At 38.3% G+C, this 22,012-nt stretch overlaps 1 protein-coding gene across 4 annotated transcripts in view; it reads right to left on the bottom strand.

Moving 5' to 3' along the window:
• The window catches only part of Tnpo1 (transportin 1), an 80,984-nt gene that overhangs the window by 5,880 nt on the left and 53,092 nt on the right, over window positions 1-22,012 (bottom strand). For 3 of the 4 annotated variants that reach the window (XM_050153822.1, XM_050153823.1, XM_050153824.1), the window contains exons 8-24: window positions 19,799-19,921; window positions 18,290-18,408; window positions 17,772-17,832; window positions 17,057-17,225; window positions 15,518-15,670; window positions 15,058-15,283; window positions 14,506-14,677; window positions 13,031-13,117; window positions 11,550-11,657; window positions 11,257-11,415; window positions 11,091-11,178; window positions 8,643-8,741; window positions 8,358-8,453; window positions 5,568-5,643; window positions 4,611-4,710; window positions 3,118-3,192; window positions 2,145-2,286 (exon numbers count right to left, since the gene is read on the bottom strand). In XM_050153822.1, the coding sequence (XP_050009779.1) occupies window positions 2,179-2,286; window positions 3,118-3,192; window positions 4,611-4,710; window positions 5,568-5,643; window positions 8,358-8,453; window positions 8,643-8,741; window positions 11,091-11,178; window positions 11,257-11,415; window positions 11,550-11,657; window positions 13,031-13,117; window positions 14,506-14,677; window positions 15,058-15,283; window positions 15,518-15,670; window positions 17,057-17,225; window positions 17,772-17,832; window positions 18,290-18,408; window positions 19,799-19,921 (2,019 nt within the window). In that variant the 3' untranslated portion in view covers window positions 2,145-2,178. The remainder of the gene's footprint in view (window positions 1-2,144; window positions 2,287-3,117; window positions 3,193-4,610; window positions 4,711-5,567; window positions 5,644-8,357; window positions 8,454-8,642; window positions 8,742-11,090; window positions 11,179-11,256; window positions 11,416-11,549; window positions 11,658-13,030; window positions 13,118-14,505; window positions 14,678-15,057; window positions 15,284-15,517; window positions 15,671-17,056; window positions 17,226-17,771; window positions 17,833-18,289; window positions 18,409-19,798; window positions 19,922-22,012) is intronic. The other variant, XM_050153826.1, reaches the window with a different exon arrangement.

Here is a 22,012-nt window from a genome sequence, read left to right as displayed (position 1 = left end):
ACACACACTGGGGACATACAGTATACAGTGCTTCATATGATAAATTCTGCTTTGCATGTTATTTATCCTTACTTCTTTTAGCAGAATGGGTGTCACGCAAACTGAACATTTCCTGTATAATGTCACTTTACTTTCTTAAAATGAAATCACAATATCCGATGTTTAAGAAAATAAATTCTAATTTTGTCCTACTGGGACCAGAACATTCAATAATATCCAAAAATAGAATTTAATACCACTATCATCTTTAAAAAAAAAAAAAGATTTATTTCTTTTAACATGTACAGTGGTGGCACTCGCCTATAATCCTAGCACTCAGGAGGCAGAGGCAAGAGGATCTCTGTGAATCCAAGACCAGCCTGATCTATAGTGAGTTCTAGGACAGGCTCCAAAGCTAGAGATACCCTGCCTCAAAAAGCCTAATAAAACAAAACAAAAATCCTGGGGTAAAAAAAAATTTATTGTGTATATGAGTTGCTCTATCTGCACGTACAGCTTTAAGCCAGAATTGGGTGTCAGATCCCATTACAGACGGCTATGAGCCTCCATGTGGGTGCTGGGAATTGAACTCAGAACCTCTAAGCAGCTAGTGCTCTTAACCACTGAGCTGTCTCTCCAGTCTAACACACTCATCTTCGTGATGTTTGTAATTTGTCATCCTTTCAACCCTATTGGTTATTTCCTATACTCTTAGGCAATTTCATTTTTGCTGATGTAGACTTTTTAAAATTGTTACATAAGAAATTTAAGTAAGATTACTAGAATACATAAACCAATGTCTGATATGTGGTCCTTTTACAAAAATACTACAAACCACTCAGGCCACACTCTGGTCACTGTTCATATGAATTCAGAGGTTAACAGACCCATCAGTGAAGTATGATCAACTGCTTTCTCCTGCTTCTGCATGCAAGCATAAAGAAGCAAGAATAAAAGGTACTGACCAATTTAAAGAATGACAAACTACTTAAGACTCACTAGCTCGATGTGGAATCTTTAAAGCTAAGTAATTTCCCTTTATTGCATTCTCATGACCTAAGAAAAATAAAACACTTCAAAATGCTGAAGCCAAGGATTCATAACTAAAGTGAACAATTCACAGAGTGCCTAGTCAGCCTGAGGCTATATAAACTCATTTCTACTCTCTTCTAGGTTAGGTAACTTGGATAATGAAATCTTTCATGCTCAGATTAAACGAGCGGCTAGCAAAAAAATAAAACAAAACAACCCCCAAACCCTTGTGATGTAAAGGGTACTTCAATCTGGTAATAGTACACACTTTACACATTTAGTGTGTCCTATGCTGGCTTCTAGTCAGATAGGTAAGTCTCATGTTCAAAACCTGGAGAATTTTTACTAGCTCACTATACTATCCAAAGAGTAAGTCAGCCGGGCAGTGGTGGCGCATGCTTTAATCCTAGCATTCGGGAGGCAGAGGCAGGCGGATCTCTGTGAGTTCGAGACCAGCCTGGTCTACAAGAGCTAGTTCCAGGACCGGCTCCAAAACCACAGAGAAACCCTGTCGTGAACCCCCCCCCCAAAACAAACAAACAAACAAACAAACAAAAAAACAAAGAGTAAAGTCAACTTTGTAGGTAAGGCAAACACACCAAGTTCTCGTACTATATACCACACTGTTACTCCTCAGCATAACTAGATGAAGGAACTGGAGCCTCGCGAGCACAGCTGTTCATCTCACACTGAGAACAGAGACTACCAAGAGCCCCAAGTACTTGGCCCTCTACTTCCTCAAACCAAGAGACCAATTTGTGAACAACTTTGAAAGAATTCTGGGTAGCTGCTAAGTGATTAACAAACGAGTGTTAAATGTCATCTACTTCCAGAATTTTCTAAATTTGTTTCCTTAAAGGTCACAACACACAAAGCTTCTTGTCCTTGCTTACATCTACGATTATAAAGTAAGGCTTCAAAACTGAACCCACTGAGAATGCCGCCCATGCAGGGAGAAAGAAAACAAGAAAGGGATGAAATAATGTATAGAGTCAAACCAGGGCATCAACCAGGATTTCTGCTTATCTAAGACTCCTGGAGGATGGGGGAGATGCAGGGACAACACGACATTATTTGACTGGCATATTCATTAAATACTTTCACTCTAAAAATTACCAAAGTTTGTAACTTACCCCTAATTCTGGGACGCAGCTTAAGTGTATTAGATTAAACACCATAGAAAGCTGCAAGACGCTCTTTTAAGGGAAGAGGAAACTGGTCAGAGAATCGCCTCCAATTTTCATCCCCGACTTGGTTTTTAAATCCATGAAGGATCTGCAAAGAGTGAAAAACTATTACCTTATGAACAAAGGCAAAAACTCAGATCTGTTTATCTTCAGAAATCAAGCATTATTGATTTTAATTACGATTTCCATTTCAAAGTAGTAAATCTCAAACTTTCTAAGTTCAGTTCTAGGCCCCACGAATGACCAAAACTACCCTCTATGCTTTACATTTAAAAGTCAGGAAACGTCTTTACCAACATGATGTTGCTAAATAATATTGAGAAATCTGATATTAAAAAAAAAAAAGTCAAAACCAAACAACATAAAACCTATCTACTGGGTAACCCACCCTTCCTTCCTTCCTTCCTTCCTTCCTTCCTTCCTTCCTTCCTTCCTTCCTTCCTTCCTTCCTTCCTTCCTAAAGAATGTTGGGTTATTTCAACTTAGAAATAAATATATAAGCTTTGGGCTTTTGAATGCAAATATAGTCACTAATTTCAAGTGATTCAAGCATATTATATTTCTCACTCTGTTACAGCCGAGTACAAACAGACCACAGATAAATCAGAAGGGAGTACTAACAAAGCAACACAGGCTCAATCCCTGTGAAGGGCACTGGTGAAGGTTTACTCTGTTCAAGATAGTTCATCTTGAGAACTTCAAGCCATTTTCTACAATTGCAATAACAAGACAACATGAGTTAGTGTTATTAACTGGGAGAATACTGTCCTGAGCCAGTTCCAGATCTTAAGATCAAGCCAGGCAGGTTCTCTGCTAAGAGTTAAGATCACAATACAGCTCCGAAGAAGCTGAATTTAAAATAAAGAGGAACTCCAGTGTTTCAACTAGGTATTAACAGTCATAAATGCTGATTAGTTACCTTACAGAACATGTCTCTGAGATCATCTTTTGGGTTAATCCACGATGCAACAGCATCACAAAAAAATATAAAATCCTGTAACAAGCAAGAGGCATTTTATGTTGCTACTCTTTTTACCGAATTCAGTAAAACACATCTGCAAATTTAAGAGCTCGTCGCGATACTTAGCTAAAACCCCAATATTTAAAGTCAACTAGGAGCACTAAGGAATTAGAACTCATTACCTCCTAGTAACTTATATCAAATTATAATTTACAAAACAAAAGCAATCCAGTCTAGGAAATATTTAGCATTAGAAATGGTCTGAAAGTACCAGATAAAGTCAACAAAAAGTAAACAACCTGAATCAACCTGAATTTATACCACATGCTAGCTTGAAATAGATGAAGGGGATTAAATTTAACAACTATCTTGAGATAGTAAACAAAACCTTAAATACATGGCTAAAGGGATGGCCCAGCAGTTAGGAGCACTGGTTGCTTCTGCAGACGACCTCAATTCAGATCTCAGCACCCACAGGCGACACACAGTGAGAACAAACCAGGGTCTGGAGAGAGGACCAACTAACAAAAACCCCAACCAATCAACAGAACAAATGAATGCTGAGTATTTAATTTAGGGTTCCATACATGTGTTTTGTATTTGTATTTTGAACATGTGGTATAGAATTCAATGGTTTTTTTTTTTCCGTGTTATGTCTGGAAAACTGGCAGCTGGAAAATTTTTATTGAACTCCCATATATAAAACCTGTCACTAAATAATTAAATGTCGAGAGGGCTGCAGTTAGATGGCTCAGCAGTTAAGGGAGCACACTGGTTGTTCTTCCAGAGAAACCAGGTTTGATTCCCAGAACCCATATGGCCACTCATAATCATATTTAACTCCAGTTCCAAGGGATCTGACACCGACTTCTGGCCTCCAAGGGCGCCAAACACACACAAGGTGTACAAAAATGCAGGTAAAACATCCATACATATTAAAAATGATAGCTATAATTTTAAAAATGTCTAAAGATATCAAACTTAGGAAATAAAATAGGATGAATAAATAACAAGTTTTTAAAACAATTTGAAAAAAATAACTCAATACTCTATTTTATTTGCTATTTTAAAGTTCAAATTCTAAACTGATATCCATAAACAGGAGGCATGTACAAAGTAAATAAATGAACTCTAAACATACATGAAAAGGCCTGGTCCAGGGGAAGACAACAGTCTGCTATCACTATCTTACTTAGTGAAGTAAGACTTGAGAAATACTGCAGGGGTGCTGCCATCCCTGAAGAGCTGAGGTCAGTCTCTAGCACCCACCTGTTGGAGGGAGAGAACTGACTTCTACAGGTTGTTCTGACTCCCCTCCCCCACGTGTGCCATGGCATGTGTTTGTCCACACACAATAAACAAATGTAATTAAAGCCTTAAAATATTTTTCCTTTAAAAATCTCTTATGTAGTACACAGAATACTGAGAACAAACCCCTGTGAACATCTTACTTGGATTACGCCACTGGGATTCACACTGATCATGGTACAAATCCCACGGAATGCTGAATCTTTCTCTTCATTGTCTCTTATGTTTCTCAGAGAGGTACACCTATTGAATTACAGAACTGAGTTTAGTATTTAAAGTAAAAAGCAGGTTCAACACAATGCTAATAGACAGTATTTAATGGAATAGGCACCACAATAGAGATAATGATTATACTATGTTTTCAGGAAGCTTGACTTTCACTTCTCTTGTCTGACCCATCTTATCTCAATAGTATTAACAGTGAAATTCACATTTTCTTAATAGACTGAATCTATAAAAAATAGACAACTGGTTTTTCTTAAACTATTAATCAGCCTGAGACAAAGAGTATATTACCAAAATATTTTTTAAATTTTTTTTATGACTTGTATTCCATTAAACACTACTGAAAATGACTTGAGTTAAAAGATTATCAATTGAAAGAAGCAGAACACAGGCTATACTGTCACAATATAAACTATTACTATACACTTATGGTGTAGATGTTTAACTCTGACATTAACAAGCAAATAAGATTTGTACGTAGCAAATTTAAACGTGTATTTAATGCAATCTAAGTTTCCAAATTAATTCTAAAAAAGAAATATAATGCAAGAACCTAAATTTATAAAATTTGCATGCATCTTAATTTTTCTGGTGGATATTTAAATGCTTTTATGTATAATCAAGCTTTTAAACACAGCAAGCATGTGACAATCTTATCCCATGCATCAATTAGTCGTTAGCCACAACATAAAATAAATATACATGACGATGCTACTGAAAAACCTCACAAACCTGATAGGACAAGATTAGTCACATGGTTGGCAATGATTAAGGATTGTGATTTTTGTAACCAACTGAAAATATATCTAAAAGTGAGATAGAGAAAGAAAGAGTGAAGAAAAATGAATTAAAAAAAAAGATTGAATAATACACACCAGGGTCTTATAAACTGCTGTAGCATGGGGGCCACCTCTTGAGGACAAACGTAACCAAGACGACCAATTGTTATTGCTAAGGTAACGCAATCACGGTTATACACCACCAAACGCCAACCAAGACATGAGCAAATGAGGGGGAAGGAGAAAAAATAAAGAAAAAACAACAAATAACTCAGAAACAGAAACCAACAGAATTTGTGTATGATAATAAACATAAGATCTCACCAGTGCTGTTTATTACCACCCCCTGATGGAAGGGGCAGCAACATATATAGCATACTCTTGGAAAAAGGAAAACAAAAGGAATTAAAGTAACTAAAGATTGAGAGAACACCAAAACCATCAAGTGTTTTTCCTGCTCACCAAGTGCCAAGTACTGGTAAAAAAGATGAGCTATTAACATGAGTGGGCTTAAGAGAATCTTCATTCAGAGCCCTCAGAATGTCAGAACATGGATTCTTCCCCCAATAATTAGCAGTAAATGTGATTACATTCAAATGAAGTTCATTCAAACACCAATCTCTGGAGCTGCATTAATTCAAAATTTCTCCACTTTTTACAAGTAATTAAAACCTTTAAAAAATCACCTAGGGATATTAACCCAAATTTTGGTAACATTTAAGTTAACTTTTCTCAAATTGATGGGGTTTTGTTGATTGTATCAATATCAATTGTTGGATATTAAGTACCATGGTGTCCACCGAATGCAGACTGAAAAGCCGTTCCGGTGTATCAAACTCCATTCTGACAAATCTCCAATAACTCAGGTAACAGCACTAGCCATATGAGATAAAGCTCTAGAGAAGGAAATTTAGATAGTCCACTGTAATGACAGGTGATATGGACTATAGGAAAAAAAACAATCTTTGCTACAAAAGGCCTAAAACAAAATAAATAATAGCATAGCACATCATTGTGTTTTTTTTTTTTTTTCAAAAAAAAAAACTTGTAGTGGGCAAACATTCTCCATCAAAATTCAGGAATTCCATAAATGTACAAAGAGCTAAGAGAGCTGCAATCGGAACTGCATCTTGCAGTTCAAAGGTACATACATATAAATACATTCATACACAACGGGTAAATATACACACAGAAAACAAACCATGAGGTGCTTTAATGGTGTTCTCTCAAAAACTTACAGGTTAACCTTTCATAAAAAAGGGTGGGGTTGGGAGGGTAAAGAAAAATGTTTAAGGATTACTTGAAGCAAACTACACAGATAATACTAAAATTCAGCAGATTCATATGAAGCAAGAGAAAGAAAACCTATGTTCAAAAGACACAAAACTATGCAACATTCTCATTAAACAGGCAAGTATGAACAATCCAATGAAACATGCGAGAAAGCAGATGATGGTCCATTGAAAAAGTTCAGTGTAGGATATACTAGTTGGAAAAAGCAAATACAACACACTAAGGAATTGGCCTCAGGGGATATTGAGAATATGGTAAGTTGCTAAAACATATGGTGATTTTAATAGTTTAAAACCCATTCTTTTGGGTAAGGAATGAAGTCAGTAATTTACATAGCCACTTGTGTCAAAATTAACTTAACGAATCCTGTGTGGTTCTCATACTGACTCAGTTCATCAACCTAAGTGGCATTATCATTACTTAGGTATTGCCATGCCAGGAGTATAATCTGATAAAGAAAGCCAATTTTTTTAAAGGAAGACATCCGCCAGCTGATATCCCACAAGAAACTTCAGTATACATTACACTCAACATTTATTTGTAGTTATGCATTCACATTTAAAGATAAATAAAAAATTTGTCTTTAGGTTCAACGACATTCTTATAATAACCAAGTGTTTCCATTCTGAATGTCATGTATAGGTACTGCATTCTAGGAAGACAAAAAAAAAATCTGCCAATATTTCAAAATCATTCTATACATAGACTGTTAAACTTTTCAGCAAGAAAATCTAATGTACTTTAAACTAAACAGTACCCATACAGTCAATCAGCCAGATAACTGCTCCATAATCAAAAGATTTCCTTCCATACCAATAAACATTATAAACTTCAATTACATGAAAGTAAAACTATGTAATTCAAAAATACCAAATTAAAATGCCTGGGAAAACTTTCATATTTGAAAGACCTTATTATAATCTTTCTCTTACTATAGTGGTTAGGACTCCCATTGACTATGAATAAACTGCTAGAATTGTTACCTCAATATATAAAGATGTGCCTGAACAGAAACGAAGCTGAAATATTCATTAGCAACTGTCTGAGAGCGTGGAAGAAAAGAGACGTAATCACCCTATGTGTGCTATTGTATGGAAGGTATTCTTTAACACCAACATGCTTTACATAAATGCAGAAGAGAAACAGTCTCTAAAATAAAAACCCCACTAGGAACTGCTTAAGTCCCTGATTTAAAAAAGTTTCAGGATAAAATACAAAATATATATGACATTTTGAGCCAATTAGTTGCTGAATTATAATCTATTTTTGGCTATTATGTAAATGTCTTTACTTTTCCCAGTTACTTTCTGAATTTACAGTAAAAAATTCATATGACTCAACGATCTTAGCAAGACTACATATTAGAGGGTAGTGAACTTGAGAATATGTAGAAAAATGTTCGTTCAGTGTCCCTATAAACTGGCTATGGAACATAGCTAAACGAAGACACTGGTACAAAGAATTCAAACTCATGATAATAACAAGTGGCTGGATTTTCAAAGTTAGCTTTGCTTTGGTTTCTCTACGCATCTTCATTTAAACTTAAGAAGCAAATCATTTTCTCTTCACCATAACATTTCATTCATATGGTACCTGTGTTCTCTAACAGCGTCTTTGGTGTGTTGGGTCTGTTAATGATTTCTACAAGCTGGTGTAACACCATAGGAATATAAGGCTGCATCTCTATACCTAGGTCATGCCACAGAGAGAGAGAATAAGAAGAAATAAACGTTAAGACATCATCACAAAACATTTTCCTTCCTTCATAACTGTGACACAAGCTAGTCCTCCTCCCTCCCTCCGATCTCTCACAGAACACTGATGACAACGATCAAGGCACCTATGGATGATGCATAGCTCAGAGGTAAGTAACCTTACCCATTTGAATCGATATTTCCCCAATCGCCCAGGTGGCATTGTTGCAGACTGAAATAAACTCTGGATTTAGATTTGTTCCCAATATTGGCATGAAATCAGCTGGGAAAAACAAAAATAACAACAAAATAATAAAATAAGGCTATGTGGTAAACCTGTCAACAACAGACTTCTTACTTTTAAAGGAAATCCAGGCTAAAATAAGTTTTATCATGAAAGAAACTTTATAGTGGCAATACTAAAACTGATAAAAAAAAATATGCAAAAATATTTCTTTAAAGGAGTTTTAGTATTTTTTAAAAACTACAAGAGATAATATCTGACTACTGAATTTTCATATGAGGCTTAAGTACACTTCAGGTAGCAGCTCCCCTACATTTACTTTTAGCTTATATGTGTATGGGTGTTTTGCCTGAATGTGTATGTCTATACCCATGAATACCAATCATACTAACTTAAGCTAAACAGTGTCTTTAGATACCATAAACACTCCCAGACAGCAAAACTCTTCCAGGGTGAGAGCCACTATCTCTTTAATAACCACCATAGTTGGAAGCATTAACAAAAAAAGAGGGACAACTAGTCTCCAGTTACCTTCTGAAGTAGTATACAAAACTGGGAACAAAGAGATAGCTTAGTGGTTTAAAGAACTTGCCACTCTTCCAAAGAATCTAGATTCGGTTCAGAGCAGCCACATTAGTTGGCTCAAATGGTCTAACTCTAGCTACAGAAGATCCAGGTGCCCTCAGACCTCCCTGGATGTATATGCACATAATGCTTGACACATGAACATAAATACAAATCATCTTTAAATTAAAAAAGCATATAAAACCATCTATAAAAACAAACTCCACAAGCCTACACTCCAAACCCTGGAACTGAAATGAAGCTTGGCTTCTGGACCTATCTCCTAGCTGATGGCTAATACAGAGGAATGGAGTGCATGTTAGACAACACCAGAAGTGTGGTCAGTACACTAAGAACATCAGTAAGTTCAAGACAAAATCTCAGATCCCTTTAGCAATAAAGAACAATTACATAAAAGAGATTTAGAGATAGGTTCTTGGTTCTTGGTGTAGAGTCCTTCTGTTTATGTGTTGCTTTCATTGGTTGAATAAAGAAACTGCCTTGGCCCAGTTGAAAGGACAGAACATAGATAGGCGGAGTAGACAGAACAGAATGCTGGGAAGAAGGACAGAGTGGCAGATGCCATGGATCTCCTGCCTGGTATGGACGCTGGTAGAATCTTGCCGGCAAGCCACAGTCACGTGGCAATACACAGATTAATATAAATGAGTTAAATTAAGATATAAGTATTAGCCAACAAGAAGTTAGAGCAAATGGACCAGGCAGTGTTTAAATGAATACAGTTTCTGTGTGGTTATTTTGGGTGTAAGCTAGCTAGGCAGTCGGGACAAACAAAGGGACCCCTCTCCATGCAACAGGTTCTGAAATACTGAATTTAAAAATATCCATGGTCAGCTGGGTGGTGGTGGCGCACGCCTTTAATCCCAGCACTCGGGAGGCAGAGGCAGGTGGATCTAGACGTTCGAGGCCAGCCTGGTTTACAAGAGCTAGTTCCAGGGTAGGCTCCAAAGCTACAGAGAAACCCTGTCTCAAAGGAAAAAAAAAAAAAATTCCATGGTCTTTGTGACTATGGACAGCAGTGCATGGGAAACATGGTTTAACATGCACTGACAACAGATCTTTGTTACACTTGTATGAACAGCATCTCATACGAATGTTTTATAGGGCCTGGAGAGATGGATCAGTGGTTAAAAGCACTGACTGTTCTTCCAGAGATCCTGAGTTCAATTCCCAGCAATAACATGGTAGCTCACAACCACCTGTTATGAGATCTGGTGCCATCTTCTGGCCTGCAGGGACACATGCAGGTAAAACACTGTCTACATAATAAATGTTTTATAATTTAGAAGAAGGGAAGTCGAATTGCATGCATTTAATCCTAACACTCATGAGGCAGAGGCAGGCAGATCTCTGAGTTTGGGGGCAGCCTGGTCTACAGAGTGAGTTCCAGGACAGCCAGGGCTACACAGAAAAACCCTGTCTCAAAGAACAAAAAAAAAAATAAAAATAAAAATATATACTTTTATAATAGAGAGAGAATTAAACCAAAACCACAATGACTTAACATACGATAGCTGAAATTACTTAAAATCCATAAATAGCTGATCCAAAAAGCATCTTTCTACTGAGTGGGTACAAAACTTTAATCCCAGCACTGGGAGGCAGAACAGGTGTATCTCTGTAAGTTCTAGGTCAGTAAAAGCTACAAATGAGACAAAAAGAGAAAAAAAAAAAAGCAAAAGAAAGCAGGGGAAAGTATATTCCTATCAAATGAGATTGTTACATTCTGTTCTGTGAAATTTGTTTTTAAATACAATTAAGACAGATATGCTAGTCCACACCCAAAGAAGAAAACATTCATACCTATACAGGGCTTAACATGCTGAAAACAAGCTTTAGTCAGATCACCTAATAAGGCGAAAGAACTCTGCCGAACTTCGGGCATTTTATCCTACAAGAAATAAGGAGAAATTAACTTCTTATAACACAAAGAAGCAGGTTCCAAATTGTTCACTCTTACAAATCTTACCTGCATGCATTGATACATTAGTGTTAGGATGTTACTTCGAGCTACCAGTTGTTCGATGTTGCCTCCCAGCCCTTCAGCCAGGCCACTGAGTAAGTCAAGAGCCACAATCATAAAATCTTTATCTGGAGCTTCATATTGTTCTGGTTGAGCATTGTTTAGCTGAAATTAAACACACTGTCTTTGCTGTTGCACAATGAAAAAGTGTGTATACCTATCTCTAAAATTATGATACTCCGAGAGAAAGAAAAAACACACACACACACACACACACACACATATATATATATATATACCATGGCTTGTGCTAGAGTCTTCTGCACTAGGTTTACACAACGCTGATACACAGGTTCACAATAGGGAAGAAAGCCAGACTGCAAGGCTGTGGCAACGGATGAGAGGCACTAGAAAGAATCAAGTACACACATTAAGTTTTCAGATTATAGAAAAGACTATAAATGCTTTAAATTAGGCAAAAACGTCTGAGCTGTTTATGTATCTTTTCTACGATGCTATCATACCTTTTCTAACTTTGTTCGTTGTCAGCCAATCAGAAGAAAATTAAACTTCCATTATATCAGAAATAACAAGCAATCTAAGTGTGATTTATAAAGAGGGTCGATAGGGTATGTGTAAGGTACACAAACATGACAGACGACCCGAGCATGAGAACACATTTCGGAGTGAGGAAGAGAGTCTGCCAAGTAGACTGCTGTACCTATGGTACAGGAGTGGCAAGACTATTACAGAGCAACCAACCAGTCTGTAATTTAACTAAAGGCCTAGTCCACGGTAGAGAACTCATACTTGGTACTGTAAACCTAGTCAAAGTTCATGGTTGAGGTGGTCAGACCCTGGGAGTTAAACTATGATTGTTTTTGCTAAGTGGATATGTTGTCAAATGTTTTTCTAAATATTTATACTTATAGTTTAACCTTGGTCAGAGAAGCTTCTTTCTGCATTGTGAAGCAGTCCAGAGTTGAGAATAACTGACTTTTGAACGTTCATCCCTAAATGAAACATCGACATACTCCCTTCCCCAAGCTCAGGGAACATCATGGAAAAGGGGTTAAGAAAAATCTAAGAGCCGGAAGATGAGAGAAGTGCTGTGAGACGCTGTCTTCTGGCTATGACAAGGCCACAATGAACTCAGTGTCATAAGGTCAAGGCTAGTTAATATTCTAGAACAGATGGGGGAGGAGCTAACGGAGGCCGTCCCTAGTTGAACAGCTATTGGTTGGTAACTACAATAGTTACCAACTACAGAATAGCAATTTTTCTTTAGAGTTGTGGCTGCTTGTAGGTTGCTCTGGTAGATGACCCCATACTCATGGGCATATATACAGACAATATTAATTGGACTCAGTAAGTTATTTAAAAACAAAACAAAACAAACAAACAAAAAAAAAACAGGTATGGTGATGTACTCCTCTAATCCCAGCACCTGAGAGACAGAGCAGGGAGAGCTCTAAGAGTCCAAGGCCAGCTCGGTGTACACAATACCAACAATAAGTGGAAGGGACACACAGTGGTGCAGTTTTAGGAGGGGGAATGTGGGTAAAACATGATCATACAGTTCACACATGTATGAAATTGTCAAAGAACAAACTTTAAAATGCTGCAAAAAACAAGTTCTATAAATATTATTCAGCATTTCAACAGAAATTGTTTTGAGAAACAATTTATTGACATTCTATCAAGCACACACATTTTGGTTCATAACACATTTGTGATGGGTTTACACTGCAGAAATTCGCACATCACCAGCTCAGCATACCTCAAGCAACGGGAAGAGATCTTTGTCTTCATCCTTTAACATGTTCCATTTCTGGATCAGAGGTGGCATTAGCATCTGAATATATTCCTGTTTACAGAACAACAAACACAGAGCTTCACTACCATCCGGGAACACGCTAGTTCATTTTGAGTTTATAAAAATTAAAAGTTCATTTGGAGCAATTGTGCTAAACTTTTACAAACCTATTTTTAAGACCCAGTCTTTTCAGTTTCCTTAAATATTTTTCTATCCTATCTCCACTTTTTAATTCCTATGACCCTGATTTAAAATAATCTTTCATATTTTCTAAAACAAAATGTATATAAGTATCTCATTCCATTAAAATCTGCTACTTGGGTTTCTTTCTCTTTTATTTATTTACTTACTTATTAATATTTTATGTATGAGTGCTCTGCTGGCCAGCAGAGGGCATCAGATCCTATTACAGATGGCTGTGAGCCACCATGTGCATGTTGGGAATTGAACTCAGGACCTCTGGAAGAGCAGCCAGTGCTCTAAGTGCTAAACCATCTCTCCAGCCACCACTGCTTTCTATTTTAAGTCAGTTTCACCATGTACTGGCTGGCCTGCCTGGAATTCACTGTGTGGTCAAAGATGGCCTCAAAGTCAGAGATCCATTTACCTGTGCCTCCCAAATGCTGGGACTGCAAGTGTCTGTCACCAAACCCAGCATAATCCACAGCTTGTTAAATCCCAGGTTTTCCTCCCAAGTAATAAGACTATTTGGGGTGGGAAGGTCTGGCTGTGGCTATACCATAATGGCTGTTACTCTATAGTGAGCTCATGATAGTTACACAAGAGGTATAGGATGTAAAACACAACCTATCCCTCAACAAAGCAAACCTTACCCAACACCAAAGTAGACCTACAGACTGTCTGGCTCTAGGGCTGAGAGTAATTTAAAACAAGGGTGAGTGAAGGCTCTTCCTACAGCGACCATGTATCTCATCAAATCATCTCCAGCAGGGACACTGAACTATATTAAAAATTTTAAAACATTATCTTCAAAGCTCACCTCGTATGCTACACCATGACAGACAAGACACTTTTAGTGCTTGTCAGCATTGTCCACCTACCATTCCCATTCTAACTTTTATATTATATAGTAGACTCCTGATGTCAGGTATACTCTGAAGAGAAAGTAGAATGTTGAGATGCAGCAGCTTTGAAGCCAATGTTAAAGGGTGGTTAAATGGAAGCAAGTAAATGTAGAGTACAAACTCTTTTTTATCTCTTTCCTCCAGACACTCTAAAGTATATTCATGAGATGCTATTACTACACTAACCATAAGCTTATTTCAACTACTACCTCTTTCTTAAGAATTATATTCCCTATTCCCACAGTAGCAAACCCTAACTGCTCACACTTCTTAGGCTTTCCATGTTGAAACCCACACTATGTATTTATGCAGCTTACTGTGCTGTCCCCATAGCAGTCATCCTCAGATCCTTACCGGCTTGTTTAAATGATGTCCCACTGAATCTGCTAGTGTCCCAATGGCATCGTACAGAATGAGCAGGTTCTTATGCTGGTATTTACTGAAGGCGAAAACGAGGGTATCGAGTATATAAGCAAGGTACGGGACAAGCTCTGTACAAGCCTCCTCTTCTAATGTAGCGAAGGCACTACAATGGAAATGAGAAACACATAGGAGATGAAGTCTCCTGTCACAGTTTTGATGTGAGAAAAGAGTGCCCTAAATCCAACAGAACAGCTATGGAAGATTCACTAAGCATATGACGTCACTGTGGACATACCAGAAGTCTATAGGACATTCTGCCAAGTTTTGGCAGTGGATCTGTAGACTAAAGATCTAGAATTTTGTTATTCCTTTGAGATACCACAAACACTTTAGCTGATAGAATGAGGAAGAAAGCAAAAGCTTATGCTTAGCTAAAAGTCACACTTTAACATAACTGCATTGTTGTATGTTTAATGGTTTAACGTCAACATTCTACTACTGGTTCAAAACCAGGCTCTTACTTTCACAATCACACTGTCCCACCTGCAAGCGGCTTCTTGTACTCTCTTGTTGCTATCCAGGATACGCTTCAGCAATTCTGTCATTAATGGCTTCAGGTATGTATCTGGTGGCTGGCTGACTACCCAGTGTGCATAGCGGCTAAGAGTCCAGCAGGTAATGGACCGCACAAGAGCCTTTTTGTCAGAGAGGCACTGAATAAGGTGAGGAATGAGCTCAGGCAAGTATGGAATCATGCCTTGCATGCAACCTAGGAAAGAACAGCAATCCTTCAAAGCAGTGCTAAACTCAACTGTATATGGAAAGAACATAAGCATTCACACAGAAAAATTTAGTACATTTCCAGTGCTACAAACAGAAAAGTTTATACCAAATTATTTAGAATAATAAATCAGACTTCACTCTGCTTACTAAGTTAACGACTGCTTAAAGTAACCTAGCCTTATTAAAATCTATTAAGAACTTTCTTTGCAATTGGACTTACCTTCAGCAATTGCTCCTAAAACCAAGATGCCTGATTCTTTAACAACCCATTCATGATGGAAAAGCAACTCTTTCAAAAGTGGCAAAATGTGTGGCAAGAGTTCATCACGATAAACATTTGCAAGAACATCTAGAGCAGCAGCAGAACATTTTCCTAAGGAAATACATTTTTGTTGACAGAATTAGCAAATTTATTAAGATACTTTCTTCTGTACTTGATTACAGATTCTTCTATCTTTGTGGGAAAATCTAATGCTCTATTCAATCTAATGCGCTCCCAGAATGCCATGCATGGTTATTAAAATTCTGTGGTAGAATGTGCTCTGTTTAAAGCAAACAAGCAGACTAAAAAAAAAGAAAAGAGAAAAAAAAAGTCACACTTAAAACTGAATTCTACTCAGGCCGGTAGTGGTAGGCTATTCTGTCAGATACTGAGTTCCAGGTCAGCGAGGGCTATGAGACCCCATCTTAAAAACAAAACAAGCAACAAAACACCAGCTTAGCTCTTAGTATTTCTTTCTTTCTAAAAGATTTATTTACTTATTACGTATAAACCATTCTGTCAGTATGTATGCCTGTATATATACATATATATATATATATTTTTTTTTCGAGACAGGGTTTCTCTGTAGCTTTAGAGCCTGTCCTGGAACTAGCTCTTGTAGACCAGGCTGGCCTCGAGCTCACAGAGATCCTGCCTCTGCCTCCCGAGTGCTGGGATTAAAGGCTTGCACCACCACTGCCCGGCTATAGTTTTTTTTTTTTTCCTGACCCACATTCTATTTTAAGATTTTGTTGTTGTTTGGTTTGGTTGTTCTCCCTTGTTCTGTCTTTACATCAAGTGACTGATGCCTGAGGAGGCAAGAAGAGGGCAGCAGATTCCCTGAATCTGCAGTTATGGTAGGTTGTGAGCTACCATGTGAGTACTGGGACTTGAACCCCAGTCCTCTGAAAGACTCTGAAAGAGCAGTAAACTTTCTTATCTGCTGAGCCAACTCTCCAGCCCCCTAGACACTCTTAATTGAAGAGTAGCAGCTTGATTGCTTGCACTGGATTAAAGTCTTGGATTTCCCCTTTGTAGGGACACATCCCTCTTCCAGTCATAGATTAAACCATGGCATGACGAGCAAGCAAGCTTATGCTGGATATATTTGCCCACAGACCTGAAAACACATCCACACAAAGTTCACCAACTGACGAAAGGGAAAAACTATGGATACATGCTACAACATGGATGCCAAGTAAAAGCTGGTTAGGAAGGGCTGTTTACAAGCAGCAAATCCTTAGACTAACATAGACTGATGGTATGGGGATGGAGGTAATAGAAATAGCTCACATTAATGATCATGGTGATGGCTGGACAGATGTACAAATAAAACTCACTGTATTATTATTTATTTTCTTGACAAAGGTCTTACTACATAGTTCAGGCTGACATAATCAAACTTGTGAGTCTGCTCACAGCTTCCTAAGAACCGGGTTAGACACCAACAATAGAGGTTGTCCAAGAAAGCAAGCATGCTTTACCTATCCCACTTACTCAGATTCCAGTCAGAAATTGTATCATCATCATCAATTTCATCGTCGTCGTCATCTTCCTCTTCAATCCCATCCTCCTCATGCTGCTGAGCTACTGTCCTTGAGCGATGAAACCGAGGCCTTATATCCTGCTCACTATCAGGGATTGTTTCATCTTCTTCCACATCGCCCTGTTGTTATTTAAACAGAAGCCTTCAGTGGCTACTCCATTTTAAGCTATTAATGCCTACATAAGTAAAGGAACTAGAGCATCATATGGATGCACAGGATTCTGGAGTGTATTTCCTGAGAGAAAACTACTTCCCTCTGCAGTAAACAGGTCCCCATGAAAGGGACAATGGGTATATGACACCTGCTAGGTTATAGGCCCTTTCTACTATTAGTTGGTGCAATAAGAGTAACCCAAATTAAATTCAGATCAATGTATTTAAAATAAACCCAGAGAGAGTAAGACGGTCTTAACAAATAAATTACAAACTAAAAATAAACCTCAAATAGCTTTGATCAAAGGCAAATTAAGGAGAGCACCAATGTCACTATCAATTAAGATAACAAACAAATTTAGTTTGTTCCACTTTGAACATTTGTAGCCTATTATAGGTAATAGAAAGCCCTTACCACAGGGTCTATCTTAAAGAAATGCCCTAATGATCAAATTCAAAACTTTATCATCAATATAGATATTATGTTCCCTAATCAAATGATGGTTTACTTACCTTAAGCAGGATAATATCTATATCTGAATATTTCATGCCATTCACTAACACAGGAATCAACCTAGAGAGAATTAATGAAACACAGACCTAAAGATTCAGAGTATTAAGTTGTCTTAACAACCTCATGCACACTAAACCAATGATAACAGTGGCAACATAGTCTGTGAGCATATCCTGTGATACATCTAATCCTGCTCCAATTAATTCAAGGAATATGAACAGGGCAGGTTTAAGAAATATTGGTCAGTCAAACATTCATGGTCAAAAGTAACCAATAGTAACTAAACACTATAATTATGCTTTATCTGTAAAGGTAGGGTTTGTCCTCTGATCTCCAAGTGCCTGTTTTGGTACCTCTGAATCCACCCCCCAACACACGAATAAACTATTCTCATGTAGTTTAAAAAAAGGTAATCGTGAAAATCTACTCATATCAATAGTGAAGTCTGACATCTCCATGGTGAGAGAATGCACTTTGAGTGTCCCGAGGACTAGCGACTTGGAAGCGGGACACTTACTTAGGCAGATGCCTCACAAGCACATCTTTGCATATTGGCTGTTCAGCCAAAGTCAGCCAGAATTCACAGGCCTCCAAAGCCACGTTCTCATCTTGGTCTTGTGTCCTTTGCAGCATGTACTGTGAAGGGAATCACACTACTCGTCATTTTATTCTGGACAGCAAATAGGAATTTAGTCCTGATCCTACATTCTGCAAATCCTGGTTTCCAACCTATACGTCTCTCTTTCAGAGTTCCCTATGTGCCTTTAAAACAAGACTAAACTTAAGAATGAAGTTCTCATTTGTGTGCATTACTGATCCTGTATATAGGGAAGCTGCTGACCTTTCTGATATGTCAATGTTAATCAGAGGGGAAAAAAAGAACTCTGTATCTTCCTTAAAAATGAAGAATTTAAAAATAACAATACCTAGGACTGGAATCAAAGTCAATCGACAAATTTCTAGTACACTCTCGCTTCTGAACTGAAACAGACTGTTACGAAAAAATATGGCAACTGTCACTACTCCACTACACGCCAAATACTAGGCTTTGAGTACTGCTGAAGGAAATGCTATGTAACACTATATCAGGCTCCCCTGCTGTGACCTATACCAAATGATAAAATTTTAAATGGTCTGATTAGCTTCTTCTAACCTTTCAAAACTAATCTTAGGTGACTTCATAGACAAAACAGACTCAAGACACCATTTCTATACTTCTGACAACAGAAGGTGTTATATATATATACTGCTGAGCCAGCATTTTTCTAACACATTTCAAAAACAACAAACAAAAGTTACTTAATGGCATCATGTTTACATGTTCTTTGTGTGCCTGTTTGTCTGTAAGTGTGCACCTTTTGTATGAACTATCCACTGAAGCCAGAAGGAGTGGATCTTTTTGAGCCAGAACTACAAGCAGCTGTAAGCTTCCAACGCTAGAGATGAAACCACAACCTCTTCAAGAGCAACAAGCACTGTTAACTACTGAACCATCTCTCCAGAGTCTAACACACTGTAACTCTCACCTTCCAAGATACAACTGGAAGCAGACGTGAGGCTCTGGACAATATACTGCTTAAAGCACCCAGAGAGCCATGTAATAAATAAGTATGGTTACATTCAGCAATATGAAATCGTATGGGAAAGTGTGACCCTACCTCTACTGAAGACAGCCTGAATCAGACAAATCTTGTTGATAATGTGAAAACAAACTCAATTTTTAATTCTAGTTCCATCAATTTAAGATTGATGTCACCTAATATCCCCCAAACACCCATAAGTTGATCTATACCATTAGAATTTCCTAGCAGTTACAATTAAAACCTATCTCTGTTTAAAAAACTTCTCCCATAAACATCTCAAATCTCACAAGAGACAAATCACTAAGAGGATTTAAAAACAACCATCATATCTATTTTTTGCCCCTCCTCTCAAAGGTATTATATAATTCAGAAAACTCTATCCATTATTACAATTATTACATTTTGTGCCGACACTTCTCTGGGGTCTGCCCGGCTCGGGTTACCTCGACTATGTTATGCATATGAGGAAGCAGGCGATCCATCCGGACTTCCAGCAGCATCACCAGTGCCCGGCACACATTTTTCCGCACCTCTGCTTCCTCATCACCAGCCAGTGCAAAGAGGTTCTGTTGTAGAAAGAAGACAATTTAACCATACTTTAACCGACCTACAAAAGGACTGAATAACACCTGACAGTTGAAGACAAGAAGACCCTAAAGTTCAAGGCCAGAAAGGGACACCTAAGATTCTGCTTCAAATATCCAATCCAACAAACAAACATTCCCCCAACCCCAGAACTGCCTCACGGACAATTGATAAAACAGACAACCAACTGTTAAGTGACAACTACCAAAGACCATGCCTGAGATATAAAGATAAACGTCTTTCTTTTTGATTTTCTGAGACAAAGTCTCTCTGTATATATATTGCTGACTGTTCTGGAACTCTCTATGTAGAGGAGGCTGTCCTGGAACTCACAGAGATTCACTTGCCTTTGCCTCCTAAGTGCTGGGATTAAAGCACCATAATGCCAGACTAAAATGCAATTACATAATTATTTCTTTTAATTATGTTTGTGTCTTTAATTAGGTGGGGGGTAGGGGTGCATGTAAATACAGGTGCCCATAGAGGTCAAGAAGGTGTTATCCCTTGGAGCAGGAGTTACAGATGGTTGTGAGTCATCTGATGTGGGCACTGGGAATTGAACTCAGGTCCTCTAGGTGAGTATGGTACATGCTCTTAACCACTGAGTCATCTCTCCAGGCCTAAAATGTCAATCTTAACGAGAGACTACACACACTTATGGTTTTTGTGTGTAGCTTACATTCATGTGAATGATGGAGAGAAATACACGGGGAGGCCAAAGGTATGCTCTCATGGAGCAGCAGCAGAAGCAGGTTAACAACTTAACCCTAAACTGCTGCTGTTCACAAGTCAACTACCAACTAGTGAAGTGGACAGTAATCAAGGTAATCAATGCTATTTTTCTCACAAGTTCTACAAGGTTAAGAGTGTGTGAGTGTATGGGGGGAGGGGGGAAATGAATAGACCACAAGGCTGTGGTGACATATCCAATTGTCACAACATATACTATTACTCATTTTCACAGATAAATAAGTGAACTTCAGTAGGGGTTTAAAAACATGCCATTCAGAGAAGGGTTTTGAAACTGGCTTACATAGAATCCTAGGTCAACAAGTTTTTACTCAAGAGTAAGCCAACTTTCAAGATGAGAACAGCAGCTAGTGCCCCCTGGTTGGCCTGTAACCCCTTTGCTTGAGAGATAGAGGTCAAATGATCATGAGTGCAAGGTCACCATAGCGGTCCCCAATTCCCCCACCTCCCCCCAAACACACTGAAAGAAGAAAAACATCCTAAAGCTGGGCACCTTTAATTTCAGCACTTGGAAGGCAGAGGCAGGTGATCTTTGAGTTTGAGTCCACATACACAGAATTAAGAAACACATCCTGAAGCTGGGCAGTACCTTTAATCCTAGCACTTGGGAGGCAGAGGCAGGTGGATTTCTTAGTTTGAGTTCAATATCGTCTACAGCGTGAGTTCCAGGATAGCCAGGGCTACACTGAGAAACCTTGTCTGGGGGGAAAAACGCATCTTGAAAGAAACATCGAAAAGAGCTGAAAGTTGGCTCAGTGAGTAAAACTTCTTGCTGTGAGTTTTAGCCCCTGAACTCATGGTTTGTTGGTTTGGTTTTCTTTTCTGAGACAGGGTTTCTCTGTATAGTCCTGGCCATCCTGGGGCTTATTCTGTAGACGAGGCTGGCCTCGAACTCACTGAGATTCTCCTGCCTCTGCCTCCAGAGTGCTCAGATTAAAGGCATGTGCCACCACCGCCCAGCTGTGTTTTTTTTTTTTTTTTAAAGGAGGAAAAAAAAGTCTGTGGTAATACTCATTAGCAATCCCTGCATTCCTACAGTGAGTTGCAGGTAGAGACAGGAGAAATGCCAGGAAGCTTGAGGCCAGAAAGCCTGGTGAGTACAATGGAAACAGTCACAGAAATAAAGACTCAACAAGGAAGGAGAGAACTCAAAGTTGCCCAATAACTTGTGCATCTACTTCTTACAAATTCTTCTACACGGCTGGGTACGGTGACACACGCAGGAGGCAGAGAGGAGGGTCCCTCTGAGTTCAAGGTCAGCCTGGTCTACTGAACAAGTTCGGGGTAGCCAGGGCTACCGAAAAAACCTTGTCTCAAAAACT

This window comes from Alexandromys fortis, unplaced genomic scaffold (genome assembly GCF_014885135.2).
Source record: "Alexandromys fortis isolate MF-2015 unplaced genomic scaffold, M_Fortis_MF-2015_v1.1 scaffold_79, whole genome shotgun sequence".
Classification (NCBI taxonomy): Eukaryota; Metazoa; Chordata; class Mammalia; order Rodentia; family Cricetidae; genus Alexandromys; species Alexandromys fortis.
This window is presented reverse-complemented; position numbering and strand designations above follow the sequence as displayed.